The 20,211-nt window shown below is 41.3% G+C and overlaps 1 protein-coding gene across 19 annotated transcripts in view; it reads left to right on the forward strand.

The window, feature by feature from the left end:
* PUM1 (pumilio RNA binding family member 1) overlaps positions 1–20,211 on the forward strand; it is a 78,258-nt gene that overhangs the window by 12,491 nt on the left and 45,556 nt on the right. For all 19 annotated transcript variants that reach the window (XM_070764331.1, XM_070764336.1, XM_070764332.1 and 16 more), the window contains 2 exons: positions 3,878–3,946; positions 17,601–17,709. In XM_070764331.1, the coding sequence (XP_070620432.1) occupies positions 3,878–3,946; positions 17,601–17,709 (178 nt within the window). The remainder of the gene's footprint in view (positions 1–3,877; positions 3,947–17,600; positions 17,710–20,211) is intronic.

Here is a 20,211-nt window from a genome sequence, read left to right on the forward strand (position 1 = left end):
ATCCTGTGAATTATGTTGGGCTGACAGAGAGAACCTGACCTAAGATCCTGCATGAATAAGGCTGTGGGGTCTTCATCAGAGATCTCAAATGATCCCCCCTCCAAATAAACATGGTGTAAAAATTAACAAGCCCAGGAATCTGTAAATAGGTTCCGAGTCAACTGATTATTCCAGTACTGTGGGATCTTTTATAAAAATGATGTTTTTCAATTGTCTGGTAGAGAATTAGCAAATTTGGAGACAGTATTTGAGTTTTGTTAATTTTTAATTTACATTTACTTTCTTTTTCTCTTTATTTGTCTCCCTGTCTCTGATTTTTCTTGAAAAAGTTTATGAGACACATGTTTTTTGCTTTTCACACAAAACAATAATTTTTTCCAGCTTTTTGTAGTTTCCCAATTCTCTTTTTGGCAAATGTTTGGCAAACTGTTGCCATCCAGCAGTTTAGTAACTTCCAACTTTCATAGGCAGTGTTTTACATTTTTAAGCATTTGGTTTGGTTGATCTTAATGTTTACAGTTGTAATATTCTTTTAATTAATGATCAATCATACAAGCCTTCAACAAGTATTCTATCTAATTGTATAGCAGGGGGCTTAATCAGTTAATAAAAGCTTCCAGCGACAATTGCTGAAATCAGCAGTCTGAAGATAATATACTAGTTCTTTGCACATAATATTTACCATGTAAAATTGGACATGTACTACACTTAAAATTGGTTTGAGGGTTGGTTTTTGTTTAGGGAAGTTAAATGGCCTGGCATAAATTTGAAATATCACCAATTTTGATTTCATTCATTTTTTGTCTTGAGAAAGTTATAAATTTTGGTAGTGTTTTTTTTAAAAAAACAGCACAACAAAGGCTTAAATTGTTGTACGGATAACATAATTTTGCCCCAATTACGTAGTACTAATCTCAAAGCAAGAATGATAATAATATCTTGATTAGCACTTTGCAATGTAAAATAATGATCAAGTTTGTGCTAATACTTATAATTTAGCAGCCCCTTCACAAAAGAAAGAGGAAAATCATCATATTTTACATGTCAGTTTTTAAAAAAGAAAAATACCTTTAAGTGGAACTAGATTTGACAATGAAGCACACAGAACACGGAGGGCTCCTGTCCTGTTTGCTGTGGTTCAGCTTAAGTTTCTTTTTCCCTCCCTTGTTTATTCCAGAAGGACACTGCAGCAGTTTTTTAAAAAATTTTCTAAAGTGTAGATTTGCTTGAGGCTGATTTGGGAATTATCTCTCAATTGTCTTGAGTGAAATTTCAGAACTGTAATCCCTAAAATTGCATACTATCACTAGCCCTATTCAAGGATAGAGCATACAGCAGGTCCTTGAGTTACAACAATTTGTTTAGTGACCATTCAAAGTTACAGTGGCACTGAAAAAAGTGGCTTACGACCATCTTTCACAGTTACAACCATTCCAACATCTCTACGGTCACCTGAACTTAAATTCAGATGCTTGGCAGCTGGTTCATATTTTTGAGAGCTTACAATTTCTCAGAGTCTTGTGATCCTCTTTTGCGACCTTTGGATAAGCAAAGTTAATTGGGGGGGGGGGCAGATTCACTTAACAATTGGGCTATTAACTTATCAACTGCAGTGATTCACTTAACAACCAAGGCAAGAAAAATCATAAAACGGAGCAAAAGCCATTTAACAAATGTCTCACTTAACAACAGAACATTTGGACTCCACTGTGGTTGTAAGTCGAAGGCTACCTGCATGGTAATGGAGCCTGCTTGTTACTGTGGAAAATTTTGACAGTTGTGAATCGGGTCGATCACATGACCGACCCAATTTTATGAGTTGTCATGTGGCTGTTGTTAAGTGCAGTTGGGCATCATGTTTCAGGCAAAGCTGTGTCCCAATTGTGTTGAACAGCAAGTAATGGTGTCAAAAATGGCAAAAAAAATTGCATTTACGTGATTTCAAAATGCAGCCACATGAGTGCGCAACTTTGGAATCCCCTGAAATGCCCCCTTTTCGGATAGGTCATAACTTTGAACAGTTGCTAAGCAATTGGTCGTAAGTCCAGGACTACCATACAACCGGTACAGTGGTACCTCTACTTAAGAACCTTTCTAGATAAGAACCCGGTGTTCAAGATTTTTTTGCCTCTACTTAAGAACCATTTTCTACTTAAGAACCCAAGCCCGGAAAAATTCCCCACGAAATTTGAGAGCGGCACAAAGGCCCAGCCAGTTTCCTGCCATTCCCCCTTTAATCCCAGCTATCTCTGGCTTTTCTGGTCTGCCAGAGGAGCCTTTCGGTGGTGCTTAAGGAGACTTTGGCAGCCCAGAGCGAACGGAGGGAGATGTGTGCTCCTCCTCTCTGCCTCAGTGTCTCTCTTTTTTTTAAGCCTTAAAGTTTTGAATTCTTTTGATTCCCCTTACCTCACCACCTTCCTTTGGCAGCGACTGTCCTCTTCTTCCTCCTCCTCCTCCCACCCAAATTCCGAGCTTTCCTAATGGGTTTGCACACATTATTTGCTTTTACATTGATTCCTATAGGAAAAATTGCTTCTACTTAAGACCGTTTCTAGTTAAGAACCTGGTCACGGAACGAATTAAGTTCTTAAGTAGAGGTACCACTGTACCTTTATTGGAAGAATTTCAAGGACACAAAGTTGCACAAACTTACTGTTATGATGTCAGTCAGAGTAAACAAGCAAAGGTTTTGTGGAACTATTGCTCTGGTCAAGTTGGTATTGTTAGAGTAGACCATTTTTGAAATGGTTGTGAGAAACAGCCAGTTTCTAACATGGACATGTTCATGTAGTCATTCTGAATGAAGACAGATTGAAGGTAACACCCAGAAACACAAAAGTTATATTAATATATGTATGCGCCCGAGGAGGAAATAATTACAAGTGTGAAATTTGATGTTATCTAAGACAATCAAGACATCTTTAATGTCATGAATTTCATAGTTAGTCTATTTGTTTTAGCATGAATCAAAAGTGGTTTTTAGGGGGTTGCAGACAAAATACTTATTTTGAGACCTTCTTTTCCCTAGTAGGAATTGAGGGGAAAGAAGCTTTTCCCTTCTCTTTTTGTTCTGTTTGTGGAATTAACATAAGTAAGATTAAAGTAATTCTTGACACACAAGCAAGTTAATTTATTTGCCAATTTATATGAGGAAATATGAGGAAATTTTGGATGTTTCCACTTGTGAGTTGTTCCACAGAATGCTGAGGGAATTATACAATTACTGTAAATGTGTAATGCTACTAACATTGATATGGATGTTTTGTCCTGAGTGTAAACAGTTTCATTAGTCATATGGACTTTGTATATTTTTAGGCATAATTCTTTCAGTAACGCAACAACAATGTGTATCCATTGCTACCAGTTCAGAAGGCAGCTTATAGAGGGAAAGCAGAAGGCGACAATCATGTTGTCTCCTTTTAACTGAAATGCAGGAGAGGTTTCATTAGATATAATTTCATATAAGAAAAAAAATAGTACAGTTGATAATTACTGGTTTCTAATTACTAAACGTGATGGAACATCTCTTAGATGTAGTCATACATTTCTATTTATTTCTCATTTTCAATAAACCTTTTGGGATTTGTGAACCTAAAAGTATATATATACAGTACACATATTTTATAAATGTGAATGTTTGGTTCAGTTATATTAGTTTCAAATGCATTTTCCTTCATGTTGGCTAACCATCTGTCTCTTTCAGTAAATCTAAATGTTTTGTTTACCAAACATTTGCGTTTGTTTTTGCAGTTGTAATTTTAAACATACTTTCATGCAAGTGAAATACAAATGATTATGTTCCAGTTGGTTAAAACTCTGTTTTATATCTTGTAGTTTTCAGTTTCTCTTACCTACGTTTCTCTTGCCTCTATAATAGGTTCGATCCATGGATGAATTAAACCATGATTTTCAAGCACTTGCTTTGGAAGGAAGGGCGATGGGGGAGGTAAGTAGGTGGTTTTATTCTCTTGATTTTCCTTCAGTAAAGCCAGTGCTCTTCCTTGTCTCCATATGACAAATGACCTGATTTGGGCTTCATTTTAGAGATGGAACTAGAGATGAAACTCTTGCACTGCTTATAGGAATATTATGTTTTGCCAGATTTTGTATTAGTAATACTTTATTGATTAGCCATTATACCAACGTAGAATACGGAATATAAAAGAGAACAATAATTAAAATAAATAAAAAATAGAATGAAAGAAATAAGTACCATGAAAGAAAATGCACATCAAATTTCCATGTCACCTTACAGTTTATCTCAAATTAGAACCACGCACGCAGTCCTCAGCTGCACTGTTTTGTTCAAGTAAAAAGCCCTATTTTATATAATTTTGGGGTTCTGACTGCACATGAAATCTATTGTTTTAATATAAGAATCCCAACAGGCCATTCATCGGATGCGCAGTCCAAATTACTGACATTCAGATAAAATATATGTTGTGTCTTCTGTCTTGGGGGCTCCTGAAATACAAGTATGTTCATTATAAGGGATTTGGTTAAGCCTTCCTTATTTAACGATTGTGTCCAGCTGCTCAAATCTTGCTTGAGTAAATAGCCCCCTAAGGTGTTTGACATTTCTGTACTTAAATACTTGGCGATTTGAAAGGTATGGTTATAGTAGCTCATCCATTTCAATGTGGCAGCCGTCTAAATGTTACATTTTTTGTTTCCTTTCTGTACAAGGACTACATATTTACAAAGCTACATTTATGACCTTATAGAATAGGTTTCCCATTTATTTTTAATTTCTCGTTCCATATTTCCCCGAAAATAATACATGGGCAATCAGGCTTTTCAGCCATGTTCTGAAATAAGCCCCCCCCCCCCCCCAATAAGCCCCTCCACTACTTTCCGGGGAAATGGGGGGACATGCTGAGAGCCGCTCTTTTTGCAACGGGCACTCTTGGCCAGGAGAGCGAGAGGTGGGTGCACACACATCCCGCGGGACTAGCTCTGTTCTTCTGGGCTCTGCCTACGGCAATTTGAAACACACTTCTGCCTGTGAGGAAGAGGAGGCGAGCATCGATCCCTGCCTCGCCACCTCCTCGCAGGCAGGAGCGCATTTGGAAACACTGCTGGAGATAGCCCAGAGGAACTGACCCAGTCCCATGGGTGTGTGTGTGTGTGTTGTACCTGCCTCTTGCTTGTGCTCTCTCTCCCACTGAAAAGAGTGCCCACCACAGAAAGAACGGCTCTCGGCCAGGAGAGCAAGAGTGAGAATAAGCGAGGGGTGGGTGTGCACGCACACACTCTGCGGGACTGGCTCGGCTCCTCTAGGCTGCCTCTGGCAGTATGTAAACATGCTCCTGCCTGCCAGGAGGCAGCGAGGCTGGTTGGATAGAGTGAGCCCACAAGCGTAAGGCTTGAGCAGCAGACCAGCGCATCCAGCCATCCCTGTCGCTGCGCATGCAGCAACCAAGGCTTTCCAGGCACCTGCCGGGGGAAGCCTGTGCTGGCCTGGAGCTGCTGTTGCTGTTCCCTGCGGTGGAGGTGCTTGTGTGCCCTGACTCTTGGGCACTTGCTGCTTGTGCCTCCGGCTACTGATGTTGCAGAGCCTTGTAGTCAGATAGAGTGCCAGGCCGCGGGTCAGCTTTGCCACCCCTTCGGCTCTGTCTCTGTCTCCCTCGGTCGCTCCCCTGCTCAGGCTGCTCATCCTCCACCTGCCCTCCCTGTGTCCTTCAGACGGGGGATGCAGGTGAGAGCGGCGTGTGGGAATCCTCTGCAGGAGCAGCCACCGGTTCCTCGGTGTTGTGCCCACTGACCCTCCCCCGGCTCCGGGTCTCGAGCGAAGCGGGAGGGGAAAGAAAGTCTTGCGGGCTGCCTGAGGCAAAGCATCTGCCTTCCTTTCTTCTCCCTCTCTCCCTCCTCTCTCTCCCTCTCCCTCCCCCCTTCCTCTCTCACACACACTCTCTCTCTCCAGGAACATTTTGGCTGCACACAAGAAATGTTTCTGCCTTCCAAACTCCACCAGAATTGAGTCTTCAGGAGACTCATCGCACCTGCGAAAGGGGAATAAAGATTTCTTGCATTCAACATGCAGCCAAAAAGTTCCTTTTACTGGTGCTGTGTCCTATGTGCACTCTTCTCCACACACCCCCCCCCCCGTCAAGAGAGAGAGGGGCGCGTTTGGGAAAGACAAGGAAGCGCATGCCTGGCTGCTTCTGCCGCTGAGCCCAGCTAGAAGTTTGGCGGTCAGCTGGGCTTTCTCGGGCAGCCCGCAAGAGTTTCTTCCCCCTCCCACTTTGCTTGAGAGCCGGAGGCGGGGTAGGGTTAGTAGACACCACACTGAGGAATGTGATGGAGCTACAAGTGTCAGGCAAGATGCGTGTCTCATGGCCCAGCACATCTCACCTGCCAGAAATAAATCTCTGTGAGACTCGTCATGCCACCGCCGCTACCTTGTGGAGCAGGACTCTGTAAGGCTTGTGCCATTGTATGCGCAAACAGAAGCAGGGCCCCAGCTTACAGTGATGAAGCTCACAGCAGTCTTGCAGTTCATGCATGCAACAGCGGAACAAGCCTTGCAGAGTCCGGCTCCACGAGGCACCAAGAACAGGGAGGGGAGGCGGTGGCGATGAGACGTCCATCCTATGCTTGCTGCCTACTGCACTCGCAAAATAATAACAGCCCCGCAGCCCGATAATAAGGCCTAGGTGATATTTCGGGGTTCAAAAAATATAAGGCCCTGTCTTATTTTTGAGGAAACACAGTTATAGATGCTATGAAGATATTGTTGGCTGTAAAACTAAATATATTTTTTGTTGTTTGGTTTTGAACACAGACAGGAGCATTAGTAAGCCCAAATTTATGACATAGCCTGTTGTGGTTTATTCAGTAAACAATAGTTAAGCAAATTGTATGTGTGCGTGAACTGCAAAATAATGATTAATGATACTTTACTATCCTGGTCTAGCCAGGGTTTCTTCAAATGTTTTAGACCAGGGGTCCCCCAACCCCCAGGTTATGGACCTGTACCAATCCACGCCCTGTTTTGAACTGGGCTGCAAAAGCAATGTATGAGCATGCGAAACTTCATGTGCGCATGCTCAAAGGCTGGGTTGTGTGAAACCATCCTCTCCACCGCCACTAAAGCTGCCGGAAAGATTGAGGATGGCTGTTTTAGACTGTAACCTCTGCCATCTCTGACTTGGCCCTGCTTATTGGAGTTTTAATCCAAAATATTTGGAAGTAGCCAGACTGGGTAAGACTAGCTGTGTTCATGTATATATTCCAAGTATGAGTATTTTTAAAAATATGCCTTTTATTGTATCAAACCTGTTCAGCTCAGTATTACCTGAACTAGTATTGGCTTGTTCAGATATTATAAGGGAATATAAAAGAGGAAACCCCCACCCCCCCTTTATTGTCTACCGGTTTGTCCATGTGTGAAATGAAAAAGTAAGAAATTGAACATGGATATATAGATGCCAGAAATATATATCACAGGGTAGCTATTCCTTTCTAGATGAGTGGTTTTGGAAAAAGAAGACTTTCTTATTTAAATCTTTCCTTTGAGTCCTAAATCTTTCATTGTTTTGCTGTGTGAAAAATTCAGTGGGCGTAAATCCTTGCAAAAGAAAATCAAAGCAGTGGGGAAGAGGTGTTTTATCATTTAGTGGTGCTGTAGTTTGATCCAGTGTACAAATAATAATAAAGCAGGAAAACAAATAAATAAACTAAATCCACGCATGCCAGTGGTGGCAGGCAGAGCCCTCTCGGTGGGCACACACGGCGTTGCCAGCTGCTCTTCTGGTTTCCGGTGTGCACATGCATGCTGGGCAAAAACCAACCTGGAAAAACCAACCCGGAAAAAAGCTTGAAAAATGGCCTGGAAAGCACCTGGAAATAGGCATGTGCATGCCAGCCAGCTGGTCTGTGGTTTTCTGATGCTTCAGTCTGCGCAAAGATCAGCTGCCTGGCGCACATGCGCATGCTGGAAACCCAAAGACCAGCTGATTGGCGTGTGCATATCAGCTAGTCTTTGGGTTTCAGGTGCTCAGGCACATACACTTGCACACACATACATGTGCATGCCAATTTGGGTACTCGATGCCGGAAGGGTTCTCCATCACTGAACTAAATAGTGTCATTTTATTTTATTATATGGAATAGAACATGTTCATTGGTTAACAAAAGTTAACAGACTTCTTTATAGCAACCTTTTTAGCGGCTTAGAAGTCAAATGAAAGAAAGAAACAAACAAAGAAAGAAAGAAAGAAAGAAAGAATGAATGAATGGACGAACAAACAAATAAACAAACAGGCAAACAAACCTCAAGGGAAACCACCCAAAGTCCAGCTAAACCAGACTTGAAATCCTGGGCTTAGAAAGCTTAGAACAACGTCGCCTTCAGCATGACCTAAGCATAGCTCACAAAATTATCTGCTACAATGTCCTACCTGTCAATGATTACTTCAGCTTCAACCACAACAATACACGAGCATACAACAGATACAAACTCAAAGTGAACCGCCAAACTTGACTGTAGAAAATACGACTTTAGCAACAGAGTGCTTAATGCCTGGACCTCAATACCTGACTGGTTTTGTCACCAAACCCTGAAAACGTTACCCTTAGATTGTCCACTGTTGTCCTCACTCAATTCCTAAGAGGTCAGTAAGGGTTGTGCATAAGCGCACCAGCATGCCTACCGTTCCTGTCTGTTCCCTCTTATCAGTACCCATCTTATGTATATAAACAATGTTTACAAATTACAAATACATACTTGACAACAAATAAAATAAATAAATCAGTTTTGAGTGCACTCTTCTCATGGTTGCCACAGAGACTGTCAGTTGAAATTTCCATGATGCTCAGACCAGGTTTATGGGCAAAGTTGTGGCATTGCAACATTTCTGCAGTGACATGATGGTGACTACCAATGCTCCCTATCAGCTTCCCACAAGCAAAGTCAATAGGGAAGTTGGCAGAAAGTCAGAAGTCACTCCTGCTACCACTGGTTTCTTTTGCCCACCTGTGGTCATTTTCCATATTATTGAAGACAGCATCCAGGCATGGGTTAACTCTGTCTGTTATGCAATAGGACTGAGTCTGCATAAGCACTGACATGCCTCCTCCTCCTCCTCTTGTGACTTCCGCTTTTAGTCTTATCTTGGACTAGATGTGTTCTTCAAAGCTTCTCCTGGATTCTTCTTCTTCATTCCTTTTCCAGGGATAGAAACTACAACCCTTTAGACTGAAAGCTTACTTGTGAATGTTGCCAGCGTGAAGGGCCTTGCCTGATTCCACTGAGGGCCGCAGGAGTGGCTGACAGTCCTAACAGGGCAGTGCTCACAAGGTTTTCCTCCGAACTGCTGACCCTTGGGCGTTTCCCATACCGACTTCTGATCGACGGAGCTGTCAGCTTCTCCAAATTAGCAGGCAGGAGTTCACCAAATTGCCATATACCTTAGCTACATGAAATCCAAACAGCTGCTGGTAAATTAAATAAAAAGCTGGCCAATAGATGTTATTTGCTCTTGAATTCAAGTGGATAAGATAGACTTTTGATCAATACATTATTAAGAAGTGGAGGTGGGTTCAATCTACTTCTCTGCAGACTTTTTAAAAAAATTAATTCCTACTTTGTTTTGTAAAGCAGTCTGGGCCATATAGGGAGACTGAATTAGGGAGAGGCTTCCTTATCCTATGTAACAGATATAAGATTGCCTTTCCTTTGAGGCATCTCCACCCAGACTCTTTATGTGCCTGACCCTGTAAAATTAAATGATGATAAGAAACAGTTATGCCTAGCACCAGGAGGTCTGACCTTCAGTCAGTTTCTGTTTCTCAAGAACAGAAGAAACGGGCTTTGAAGGGGGGGAGTTATCTTTCTCTTTCCCATATGAAAAAAATGTGTTCAAGAGTTTTCAAGTTACTAATTCCCTATCACAGGAGCCCTTATTACTTCCTTCCCCTCCCAAACATTTCTACTCATTTCACCTTAAAATCTGGTTATGTGGATTTCAAAAGAAAAATTTTGCAATATGGGAAATGATGAGCACAGAATTTATTGTAATAATATGTGGCTGTCGTGAGTACTACTTGGTGAATTTGTGAAGGAAAACATCTTAGATTCCGTGGACTAAAATGATACAGAGAAAGTTCTGAATGAAAGAAGTAAGATTTGCGCCAAGAATCAGCCAGAATATTGGAGATCATAGTTTATTTTTAGAAGTAAATAGCTCTAATCTTGACTCTTCAATTTTGCTCCTCCTTTGCTTGCAAACAAAAAATTTAATACTCAAGTAGATTACTGGGGGAGATAGTCCTACACATCTGCAAGTTGAAAAGTGTAAAATATAAATTGAATGGGATTTATGGCTTGTTGCTTCCAGAAATGCTATGATTCCTCAAACATAAACTAATTTCAATCATGATTCTGATTTGTAATTGGGCACAAGGCTCATGTTTAATACGTTTGGCAGTGACACAAGTCAGATGTACCAAGGTAGGTCTACATTAAGTTACCTGCAGTAGGGTGCAGTTTGTTCATGGCAACCCACAAATTTCCATAGTTTCAGTAGCAGTTTTATTTTAATCAGTCAGAGGTTGTGGATAATTGGTGACTTGGGCTGTGGATAGCATATCTAGTGTTGAGGCTGCCCTACCCATTTGCAGGATTTGTGAATGTTCTACCCATATTTATTTTTCCATGCATAAATTGTGCAGGCAAAAATGGCAATGAAAAGCTGCCATATTTGTGGTTTGTTCAGGCATTTTGCCAGCACAAAGAGAAAAATAATAACCATTGCGAGTGTGTTTTTTTTCCAAACCATTTCCTCTTTGGTATTTGAAGTTTGTATTAATTAAACTTAATTAATCTGTTTGCGTAGAAAGCCGGGAATATGGAGTTATTAGCAATGCAATAAATTTGTTCTTGCAAAAATTGTCTTAAGGAGAAGTCTTCAGTAAGTTCACTAAAACCACATTGTTCATTCACTTATGAGAGTTAAGTTGGATTTTTTTTAAATTGGAAAGCAGAAAGATTACAAAATATTGAAGCAATGGAGCACTCTCTATCTGGTAGTCTGATAATTCCACATCCTAATCAGCCTTAGGTTTTAATTTTTGCAACTTTTAAACATTTCTTTTATGTTCACCTGAACCTGCTAACTTCTCTCTTGTTGCTGGAACTACTTTGGCTTCATATGTCTGGCGTTCAAAGACCTGAGACTGCTGATAATATAAATCATGGTGCTATCCACACAAATAAATTGCATGATTGGATACAGATGGTCCTCGTTTAACAACCACTTGTTCAGCAACCATTTGAAGCTATGACAGTACTGAATGTGGAGACTTACAATCAGTCATTGTAGTTACAACTGTTGCAGCATCCTCTCGATCACATGATCACATGATTGTGATTTGGGCACTTGGCAAACTTGCTTGAAATTAAATTAGTGCTATGTTGGCAAACCGATGGCACATGTGCTACAGATGGCATGCAGAGCCATCGCCCCAGCCCAGCTCCACCGTGTATGTGCCTCCCGCCAGCCAGTTTGTCTTTGGGTGTCTGCCGTGCATGAATGGGGGGATAGGGCGCATGTGGGGGAGCTGCTCCCATGTGGGGGGGGCAGGGTGTATGCACGGGAGGGCTCACATTGCATTTTGGTGGTGCAGGCATATCTGTGTCCCCCACTGCCCCATTTTGGGCCTGGAAGACTTCCTGTACCAAACTGGAAGCCAACACAAGGCATGGGGTTGTGCGCATCTCTCGTGGCCTGTTATGGGCCTGGAAGGCTTCTTGCACCAAACTGAAAGCCAAAGGGGGATGCCTGCATGGGGACATGCATACTCATGCGTGAAGTGGGGCGCATGCGGCGGGGCCCGCTCACATTGCATTTTGGGGATTTGTGTGCGCTTTGGGCACTCGGCACCAAAAGTTTAGTCATCCCTGTTTTAGTGCCTTGGTCATGTGGTCACTATTTCCAACCTTCACTACCAAACAAGCAAAAACTATTTCCAACCTTCACTGCCAAACAAGCAAAAACAATTGAGAAGGCAGCGGAAGCAGCAATCAGGTGATATGACTATGCTGGGATTTGCTTAACGATAGCCACTGGAATTGTCCCGCTTTATGACTAGTGATGGAGTCTCCAATCTCAATCACAGTTGTTAAGCAAGGTCTACCTAAAAGTCTATGCCCTGTCTCTACAGAGGATCTTGCAGGTGCCAATTCTGTTTTATGCTATATGATTCTGTGACTCAAAAGTTAGTCCACCTAACTAATGTTAATTTCATTTACACTTTGTCACTATTATTGGACCTTTTTAAAAATGCAAGTGGGAGAGTAGAAATAGCATGCAAATTGTATTGAAAATTGAGCCCAAAGCATCCTGAGATTCGGGGTATTGCCCTCATCAATATAGTTGCCGCACAAATCCCAGCGGCCGATCAGGTCCCACAGAGTTGGCCTTCTCCAGGTCCCGTCAACCAGACAATGTCGTCTGGCAGGGCCTGGGGAAGAGCCTTCTCTGTGGTGGCCCCAAATGACACAAAATGCCCAAAAAATGTGGGGGGGGGGCTTTTTGATCGAAATAAAAAGATAAGCATCAATTTTTTCAGTTCAATTTTCATATCATTATGTTCAAACTAGTTTCGCAGTGAAAACAGTTTTCAAAAAGACCAAATTTAAGTACCTAAAAAAAATATTTTTGGTCCGGGTCGTACACGACCGGAAACAGACTCAACATGAGGTTTTTTTGCCCAGAAAAAAGTTAGCCCCCACCCCCAAAAAATATTTTTATGATGATCAGCAAAGTTAAATTTAGTAAATCAATGCCTAAGATATTAAAAATATTTCGGATTTGGAGCCTAAAAAAAATTTACAGTGAAAATGGTTGCAAGCAGCCGGGGTGGGGGTGGGGGTGGGAGGCCAAGCCTTATTTCTGATTTAAAAAACCCAATAAGCATCTTTTTTTTCAGTTCGTTTATATTTTTCTTTTGATCCGGAATGTTCAAACCAGTAATCCCACACCAAATTTAGTAACAGTACAAGTGTGACTTTTTTTGCCCAGCAAAAACTAAGCCTCCCACCCCACAAAAAAATTTCTCATAGAGAGAACCCCTGAAATGATGAAAAGTCATGAAATTTCAAGTTTCAGAAATGCAGGGAAAATTTTTTACAGGGTCTCAAACTTCGATTTTGAGTCTCACAGACTCGAAACATGACAGCAGGGTTAAATGTTATGTGTGGATGTGATTGAGTAAATTTTAAGTTAATGGGATTTTAGCTTATAGTTTTAAATGTATACTAATGTATACTATTAGATTTGTATACATATTGTTTTTGCATTGCATTTTGTGAGGGGGCAGCATACAAATCTAATTAAAAATAAATTAATAATAATAATAATAATAATAATAATAATAATAATAATAATAATAATAATAATAGATGAAAGTGAGGGCAAACACTCGGCTACTTTGTATATAAAAATTACCATCAAAATAATATGAAATGATAGAAAGAAGAAAATAAGAAAATCAAGTATTTATTAATTTATAAATATCAGTATATATAAATACAAGTAAATCCCAAGCTTAAAAGACTCTACTGACAATACCTCCATTTAGAACAGAGATCTTAAAAAAACCTGAAGGATTGTATTATAGAGCTTTTATTGACTGGCTTGGTTTCTTCACATGCAGGTGAATAAATGAAGCTTTGATGTTGATTTTTGTAAGAGCCTAAATATTAATAACAATAAAGCAAGTTTACTTAATGAGAGCATTTGAGAACATAATAGCGCAAAAAGAATAGACATTTCATTTGGATTACAAGGCAAAGCTGTTTTTCTGTTTGTCAAACACACTCTCTCTCTCTCTCACTCAAAAGATTATAAGAATGGGATTTACCACCAGCAAGCTTTATTTACAAACATTCTGGCAAGTCTGTATAAAATATTTTAACTATAGTCTTTATTAATATAGCTGTGGTAAGGTGTAAAACTCTTAGGAGTTTGCATAAGAATAAGCATCCAGGCACCAAAAAACCTTTAAGTGAAGGTACTTGGTTCTTTGTAGAATACTATAATGAAGAGTTGTCAAACTCAAGGCTCGCTGGCCAGATCCGGCCTGCAGGATGCTTAGATCTAGCCCGTGGGACCACCCTGGACTGATCCGCGGTGCCTCTTCCAACAAAAATGGAGCTTGGGAGGGTCGTCTTCGGCCCTTCCGAGCAGTGTTCCCTCTAATTTTTTGGGGGGGTGGGCGGAAAGGTATAGTGTCTGAGCGGCAGTCCCTTCGGGACTGGGCGGCACAGAAATAATAAATAAACAAACAAACAAATAAAAAACCCATCCTGTTTTGCCTCAGAGAATTTCAAAATAAAATACTGTACTGTGTGTCTATAACAGTGAGCTCATAATAGGGCAACTCTATCAATATCAAAATGCCACTTAAATAGTTGAGCTAGTTTCAAACTAGATTTTGATTTTGTTTCTTTCTTCCTTACTCCCATTCTTTTTCTTTCTCTTTTCCTTCCTCTCTTTTTCCTATCTGTTTCTCTTCCTCTCTTCCTCTCTCTCTCCTTCCCTCTCACTCTTTCCCTCTCGGCTTCTGGGCAGGTTTGGAAAACTCTGAGTTGATGATGATTTTTAAGTGAGCGATTGCTCACTGCTCAGCTTAGAGGGAACTATGCTTCCGAGTTCCATTTTTGCTGGCAAAGGGTTGCAGGAAGCCATTGCAGCCGAAAATGAAGCTTGGGAGCCTGCTTTCTTTGGGGAAGCACTCGGGCCACCACAGGCACCCCGACACAAATGACGTCAAGCTGGCCATGACCCTCCCCAGGAGTCAAATATAACCCTGATGCAGCCCTCAATGAAATCGAGTTGACATTCCTGCTACAGGGCTACTGGTTTTTCTACTGGTAATTTGGAATAGGATAGTGACGTTTTATTTTTAAGAAGGTGTTTATGAAAAAAAGTATTTGTGAATGGTAGCTTTAAAATAAACCTACAGTTTAAAATGGAAAAGTAATATCATCAACTGAAATCTACTAACCATCCAGGAAAAACCATAAAATTGGTAGTAACAAGTCCTGTTTTTCACAATCATGTAGACTTAACCCTGAGGCGATTTGGTCTAGTGGTTAAAGGCACCAACCTAGAAAGCAGGAGACGGCCGTCTCATCCCACTTTAGGCAACAAAGCCGGTTGAGTGACTTTGGGTCAGTCTCTCAGCCCAACCCACCTGATGAGGTTGTTATTATGGGGGAGGTGGAATAGGAGGAGGAAGGAGCGTTAATTAGATTTGCTACTTATAAAAATAAAAAGGACAGGATTAGAAAATCTAAAAAAAAAAATCCATACACCTACATTTACTGAAAAATAAATTATTAACTTGCTGAATATGTATAATTGAACGTTTTCTTTGTTCAGTTTCAGGTTTTAAACTTTGACTGATACGTAAATTACATTTCATACATGTATAATTCATGCTGATACTCAGTAAAAGACGCAGCTCATACATCTGAATTGCTACATAATCCCTGAATACTTGGCTTTCATTATCACCATAGTATGCTATTCCATCCCTCACTCTGCCCCCACCAAATTCTTAGACCAATGTTTCTTAAACCTGGGGGGCTTAGAGGTTTGAGGACTTCAATTCCCAGAATTCCCCAGCCAGCATACTGGGAAACATTATATGGGGGTTACTCCTGTTTAGGAGGCTTACAGGACCAGCATTAGATAGGACTAGTGTGTCTGTGTCCCAGGGAGATAGAGTTGTGAGTCGTAGTCATCACAGTAGTCATCAGTCCTTCTATAGCAGATTATGTGGTATTGCACCTATAACAAGTATAAGGTCCCCAAAAGCTCAGTGAAGCCCCAGATTTTGCAAAACGTAAAGAAAGATGCAAAAAGCTTAAGAAAGAAACTAAAGCAAGAATGACATGCCATTTGGACTTGTGCCGTGTACTTCATTAATGTTGAATAATGGGAGTGGAAAGAGGGAAGGTTTATGGGATAAGTGGACTGGCCAATCATGAAATGTCACATGGTTAGACAACCTGAATGGGAAGACTCCACAGTATATTATGTGCCGTATTTAATTTATAACATTTCAAATAAGTGACAGGAATGGTTTCCATACTCTCTTAATTTCTCAGTCCCTAGAATATGAGTCATTTGTTTGGTTCAAAAGTCCATTGAGTCATAGGGTCATTTGTTGAGTTATTTGTTTTAGTCCAGTTTCCTTGGATGAATCCTAATAACAAAGTTGATATATTACATTGCACCAAAACACAGATTCATGTGTCACAGTAACTTTTAAGTAGTTAAAAGTTCGTTGCATTATTCACACCATTCTTCCACCTTGATTTAATCTGCCAACAGGTCTGAAATAAAATAATATAGTTTCATGTCAGTTACTAGGAATTTTGTGGTTTATTTTAAGCTGCTAAACCAGGGGTGTCAAACTCAATTTCATTGAGGGCAGCATCAGGGCTGTGTTTGATGCGGGGGTGGCCAGCTCAACATCATTCATGTCGGGTGCCTTTGGTGGCCTGAGCGCTCTGCCAGCGAAAACGAACTCCTAACCTTTGTTTCCAGCTGCAACGGCCTCCTGAAACCCTCTGCCAGCAAAAACGGAGCCGAAGAGGCACCAAAGACAGACTGTTTCCTGTTTCCAGGGTGGCCCCATAGGCTAGATCTAAGCACCCCACAGGCTGGAAACACCCCCCCCCCCCGGCTTAAGTTTGTCACCTCTGTACTAAACTGTATTTTAACAAATGGGGAATTGAACATGGCCAGGGAGTAAGAGAAAGAAGGCTGGTGAAATATTGAGAAATTCCATGTTGCTTACCACTTTACCCCTTCCTGCATAGTGGCTGTGTTTGGCCTTTTAATTGTTCATTCTAGTATGAGGATGTAATTATATAATCATGTCATTAAATGTATGTAAATACTGGTATGTAAACATGATTCTTTGGCCTTAAATTAGTTGTATGTTCTTACGAGGAATTTTGCCACACTGCTATTGGTACATTTATTTATAAGTTCACATTTAGAAAGCATTTCCTCATTAACTGTGCCATAACTGTTATTGTTGTTGTTGTTGTTGTTGTTGAGTTTCCTAATTGTCCCTCTATTCCCTATTATTCAACTTTGTTCCACCCAGCTCTGCCTTTCTTTATTACTTAATTAAAGCTTATCAGTCATCGAAACTTTTGAAAAAGATGAAGCAAAAGATATTGCCAGTTCTCCTGTGCCTGACTTAGACTTGCCCCATAAAACAAATTATTTTGATGATTTATTGGACCTGTTGCTCAAGAGTGTCTGCCTTCATTTTATAATCCAAGGGAGTTATTGCTGCCCCTTATAGGAAGGAAATACAGGCACAATTAAGCCCAGAATGTATGTTGTTAAGACATTTGTTAAGTGAGTTTTACCACATTTTTTGCCACAGTTGTTAAGAGAAGCCTTGCAGTGGTTAAATTAGTAACACTATGCTGGCTGGAGAATTTTGGGAATTGGAGTCCACAAGTCTTAAAGTTGCCAAGTTTGAAAACCTCTATTTAAAGCTTCTGTCTTTATCCTAGTTGTCCCATGTCCTTTTTATATAACAATATTTCTGTTTTACCTTTACAGCAACTTTTGCCAGGGAAAAAATTTTGGGAATCTGATGATTCAAGCAAAGATGGACCAAAAGGAATATTTTTGGGTGATCAGTGGAGAGACAGCGCTTGGGGGACATCAGGTAATTTTGAATTACCATGATTGTAAATAATTCTGAACAATCTGCGTTATTTCTCTTTTACAACTAGTCTTCTCTTTCTCTTGTTTCCTTAAAATACTTTAGAACATTTAGTTAAAAGTATTTAAAATGGCCCATAACATCAAATTATATGATTTTATTGGTTAAGGGAATAATATAGGATAGTGAATTACCTTGGGTACACTTTTTGAGGAAGTGGAAAAGAAAGGGTGGACTGTGGCCATTGAGGGATGGTGTTAGTTAATTTCTTTGCGCTATTAAAGACTAAAATTCCTTAAAAGGTGGAATGAAAAGCCTTTGTACACGGGGTGGTATTTTTATCTGGAATGCACTTCGAAGATTGCATCGCACCACCTTGGAACAGTATATTGCTTCCCGTTTATTTCAGCCACAATTCAGAGTGCTGGTTGTGACTCTGAAAGCCCTAAATAATTTATGACTAGGATATCTGAAACAGCCTGTTCTTTTATTTGAGGCTGACGATCATTTAACATCAATGCTAGAGGCCCTCAAGAGCTAAGGTTGATGGAGAGCCAAGGTTGATGGCTACTGTTGATAGCAGCACCTGGCTTTGGAACACTCTACCCAGACGGAAAGGTTTATCTCCTTCCCGTCTCTGCTTTAAATACACAGTAAATCCTTTCCTGTATTATTTTACATGAAATGATGTGGAATGTTTGTCATAGATGAAAATTAGTGTTGCTTTCAATGTTTTACTCTATACTATAGCAGCGGTCCTCAAGCTACGGCCTGCGGGCCACATGTGGCCCGCTGAGGCCATTTATCTGGCCCGCAGGTGAGTGACAGGAGCACAGGATGTGTCCGCATCCTGTGCTCCTGGTCACTGTTCCTTCTAGCCTGTGTGGTTGCGCGGCCGTGCAGGCAAAAAACAACTCCGTGCAGGTTTTTCAAACCCCGCGCGGTAGAGACGGCACCGTTTCTCCCACCCGGCTTCTCTGGCTGTGTCCGGGGACCACGCCTTGCCCACTCCTGCCAATATTCTTCCTGCTGCCGGGAAGAAACAGGAAGCAAAAAAACCAACCCAGGAAACAAGAGGCAGCGGCTGGATGGCCTCGTCACCTGTGCGCAGAAGCGGCGCCCTGGGGAAAAAGTGGTGGGCGTAGACTTGTGTCTACATCGGAGCTGTCGCCCCGACCTCTCTCCACCTTTCCCGTAAGTTGACTTGCGGGGAGTCTCATTTTTTCAGAGAGAGAGAGAGAGACAGAGACACACACCCTCAGGTTCATTCATCCTGCCTGCTTAGACTTTTTAATATTGGAATTGTTCGTTGAAACAATGAGTGATCACATTACATGGGTCTCAACTATGTGTTAAATTGAAAAAGCTTTCTTACAGGATATTTTGTGGGGATAAAAAAAAACACCCTCATAAAAAATCACCTTCTTATTTGGAGTCCTCTCATTTTTCAAGAATTCTCTCATATGTTTTAGACATTGCCTTTGTTAAACGTATTTTAAATACAGATTGATTATTTGGGCATTAGCGGCGGAGCCTGTCCCACCCCCCCGAGGCGCATGGTGAGGCACAGAGGTTTTTATGAGAGAGAGGGAAAAGAGAGAGAGAAAGACAGAAAAGGTAAAGATAGGGAGGGAAAGAGAAGTGGAGAGGAAGGAAAGATGGTAGGAAGGAGAAATGGAGGGAACAGGGAAGGAAGGAAGGAAGAATGAAATGAATGGAGGGATAGAAGAAGGAAGGACTGTTTTGTGGGGAGTAATTTTCTCCGTACTGAAGGAGCGGGTCCAGCAGTCACATGGGTTGCTCATGTCCAATCCGGTGGAACTGAGCCTAGTATTAAAAAAGCTTGCCGGATCCGCCCCTTCCCCAGAATTCGCTCAGTTCGCATATCCTGCGGTTGTATTGTGAATGCTCGTTCAACATTCTAACACCTTCCCTTCGACCTTTCCTTCAAAAAAGTAGTAAGATTTATTGTCTTTATTCAATTACTTGCACTAATTGCGCCAGCCGTTTAAAAGAAAAAAAGAAAGAAAGCGGCTCGGTTTTTTTCCTTGGGAGAAGTTGCGGTTTCGTTTTCCCCCGGCGGTTTTGCCGGTTACGATTCCTGCGGCCGCTTGTGGATTCTTCTAATCCCTTGGCCTGGAGGTTCTGGTGCAAGTATTTATCATTGAATTATTGTTTTATTATTGTATACAAATATTTAAGGGCTTATAAAATACCTCCTGCGGAGTGAGACGCCTTCTAGTCTCCTGGACTTAGTCGATCGCTTTTCCCTTAAGAAATTCTACGGAGCGATTTTTTCGGCGCGAAGGCCTTCGCACCCTTTTTTAAAATATCTAGGCCTCTCGTGTTGGCCTTCTGCCAGCCGCGTAGGCCTCAGTCCACCGCGTGGATCCGGGAGCGGGCCTTGGGGGTCCCAGGCTAAATTCTCCACCGGCTAAGCCTCCAACCAGAGTGCCTTGGTTTTACTTAATTGCAAAGTTTAGGGAGGCTGGCCCCGCTGGATTT

Source organism: Erythrolamprus reginae, chromosome 11 (assembly GCF_031021105.1).
Source record: "Erythrolamprus reginae isolate rEryReg1 chromosome 11, rEryReg1.hap1, whole genome shotgun sequence".
Classification (NCBI taxonomy): Eukaryota; Metazoa; Chordata; class Lepidosauria; order Squamata; family Dipsadidae; genus Erythrolamprus; species Erythrolamprus reginae.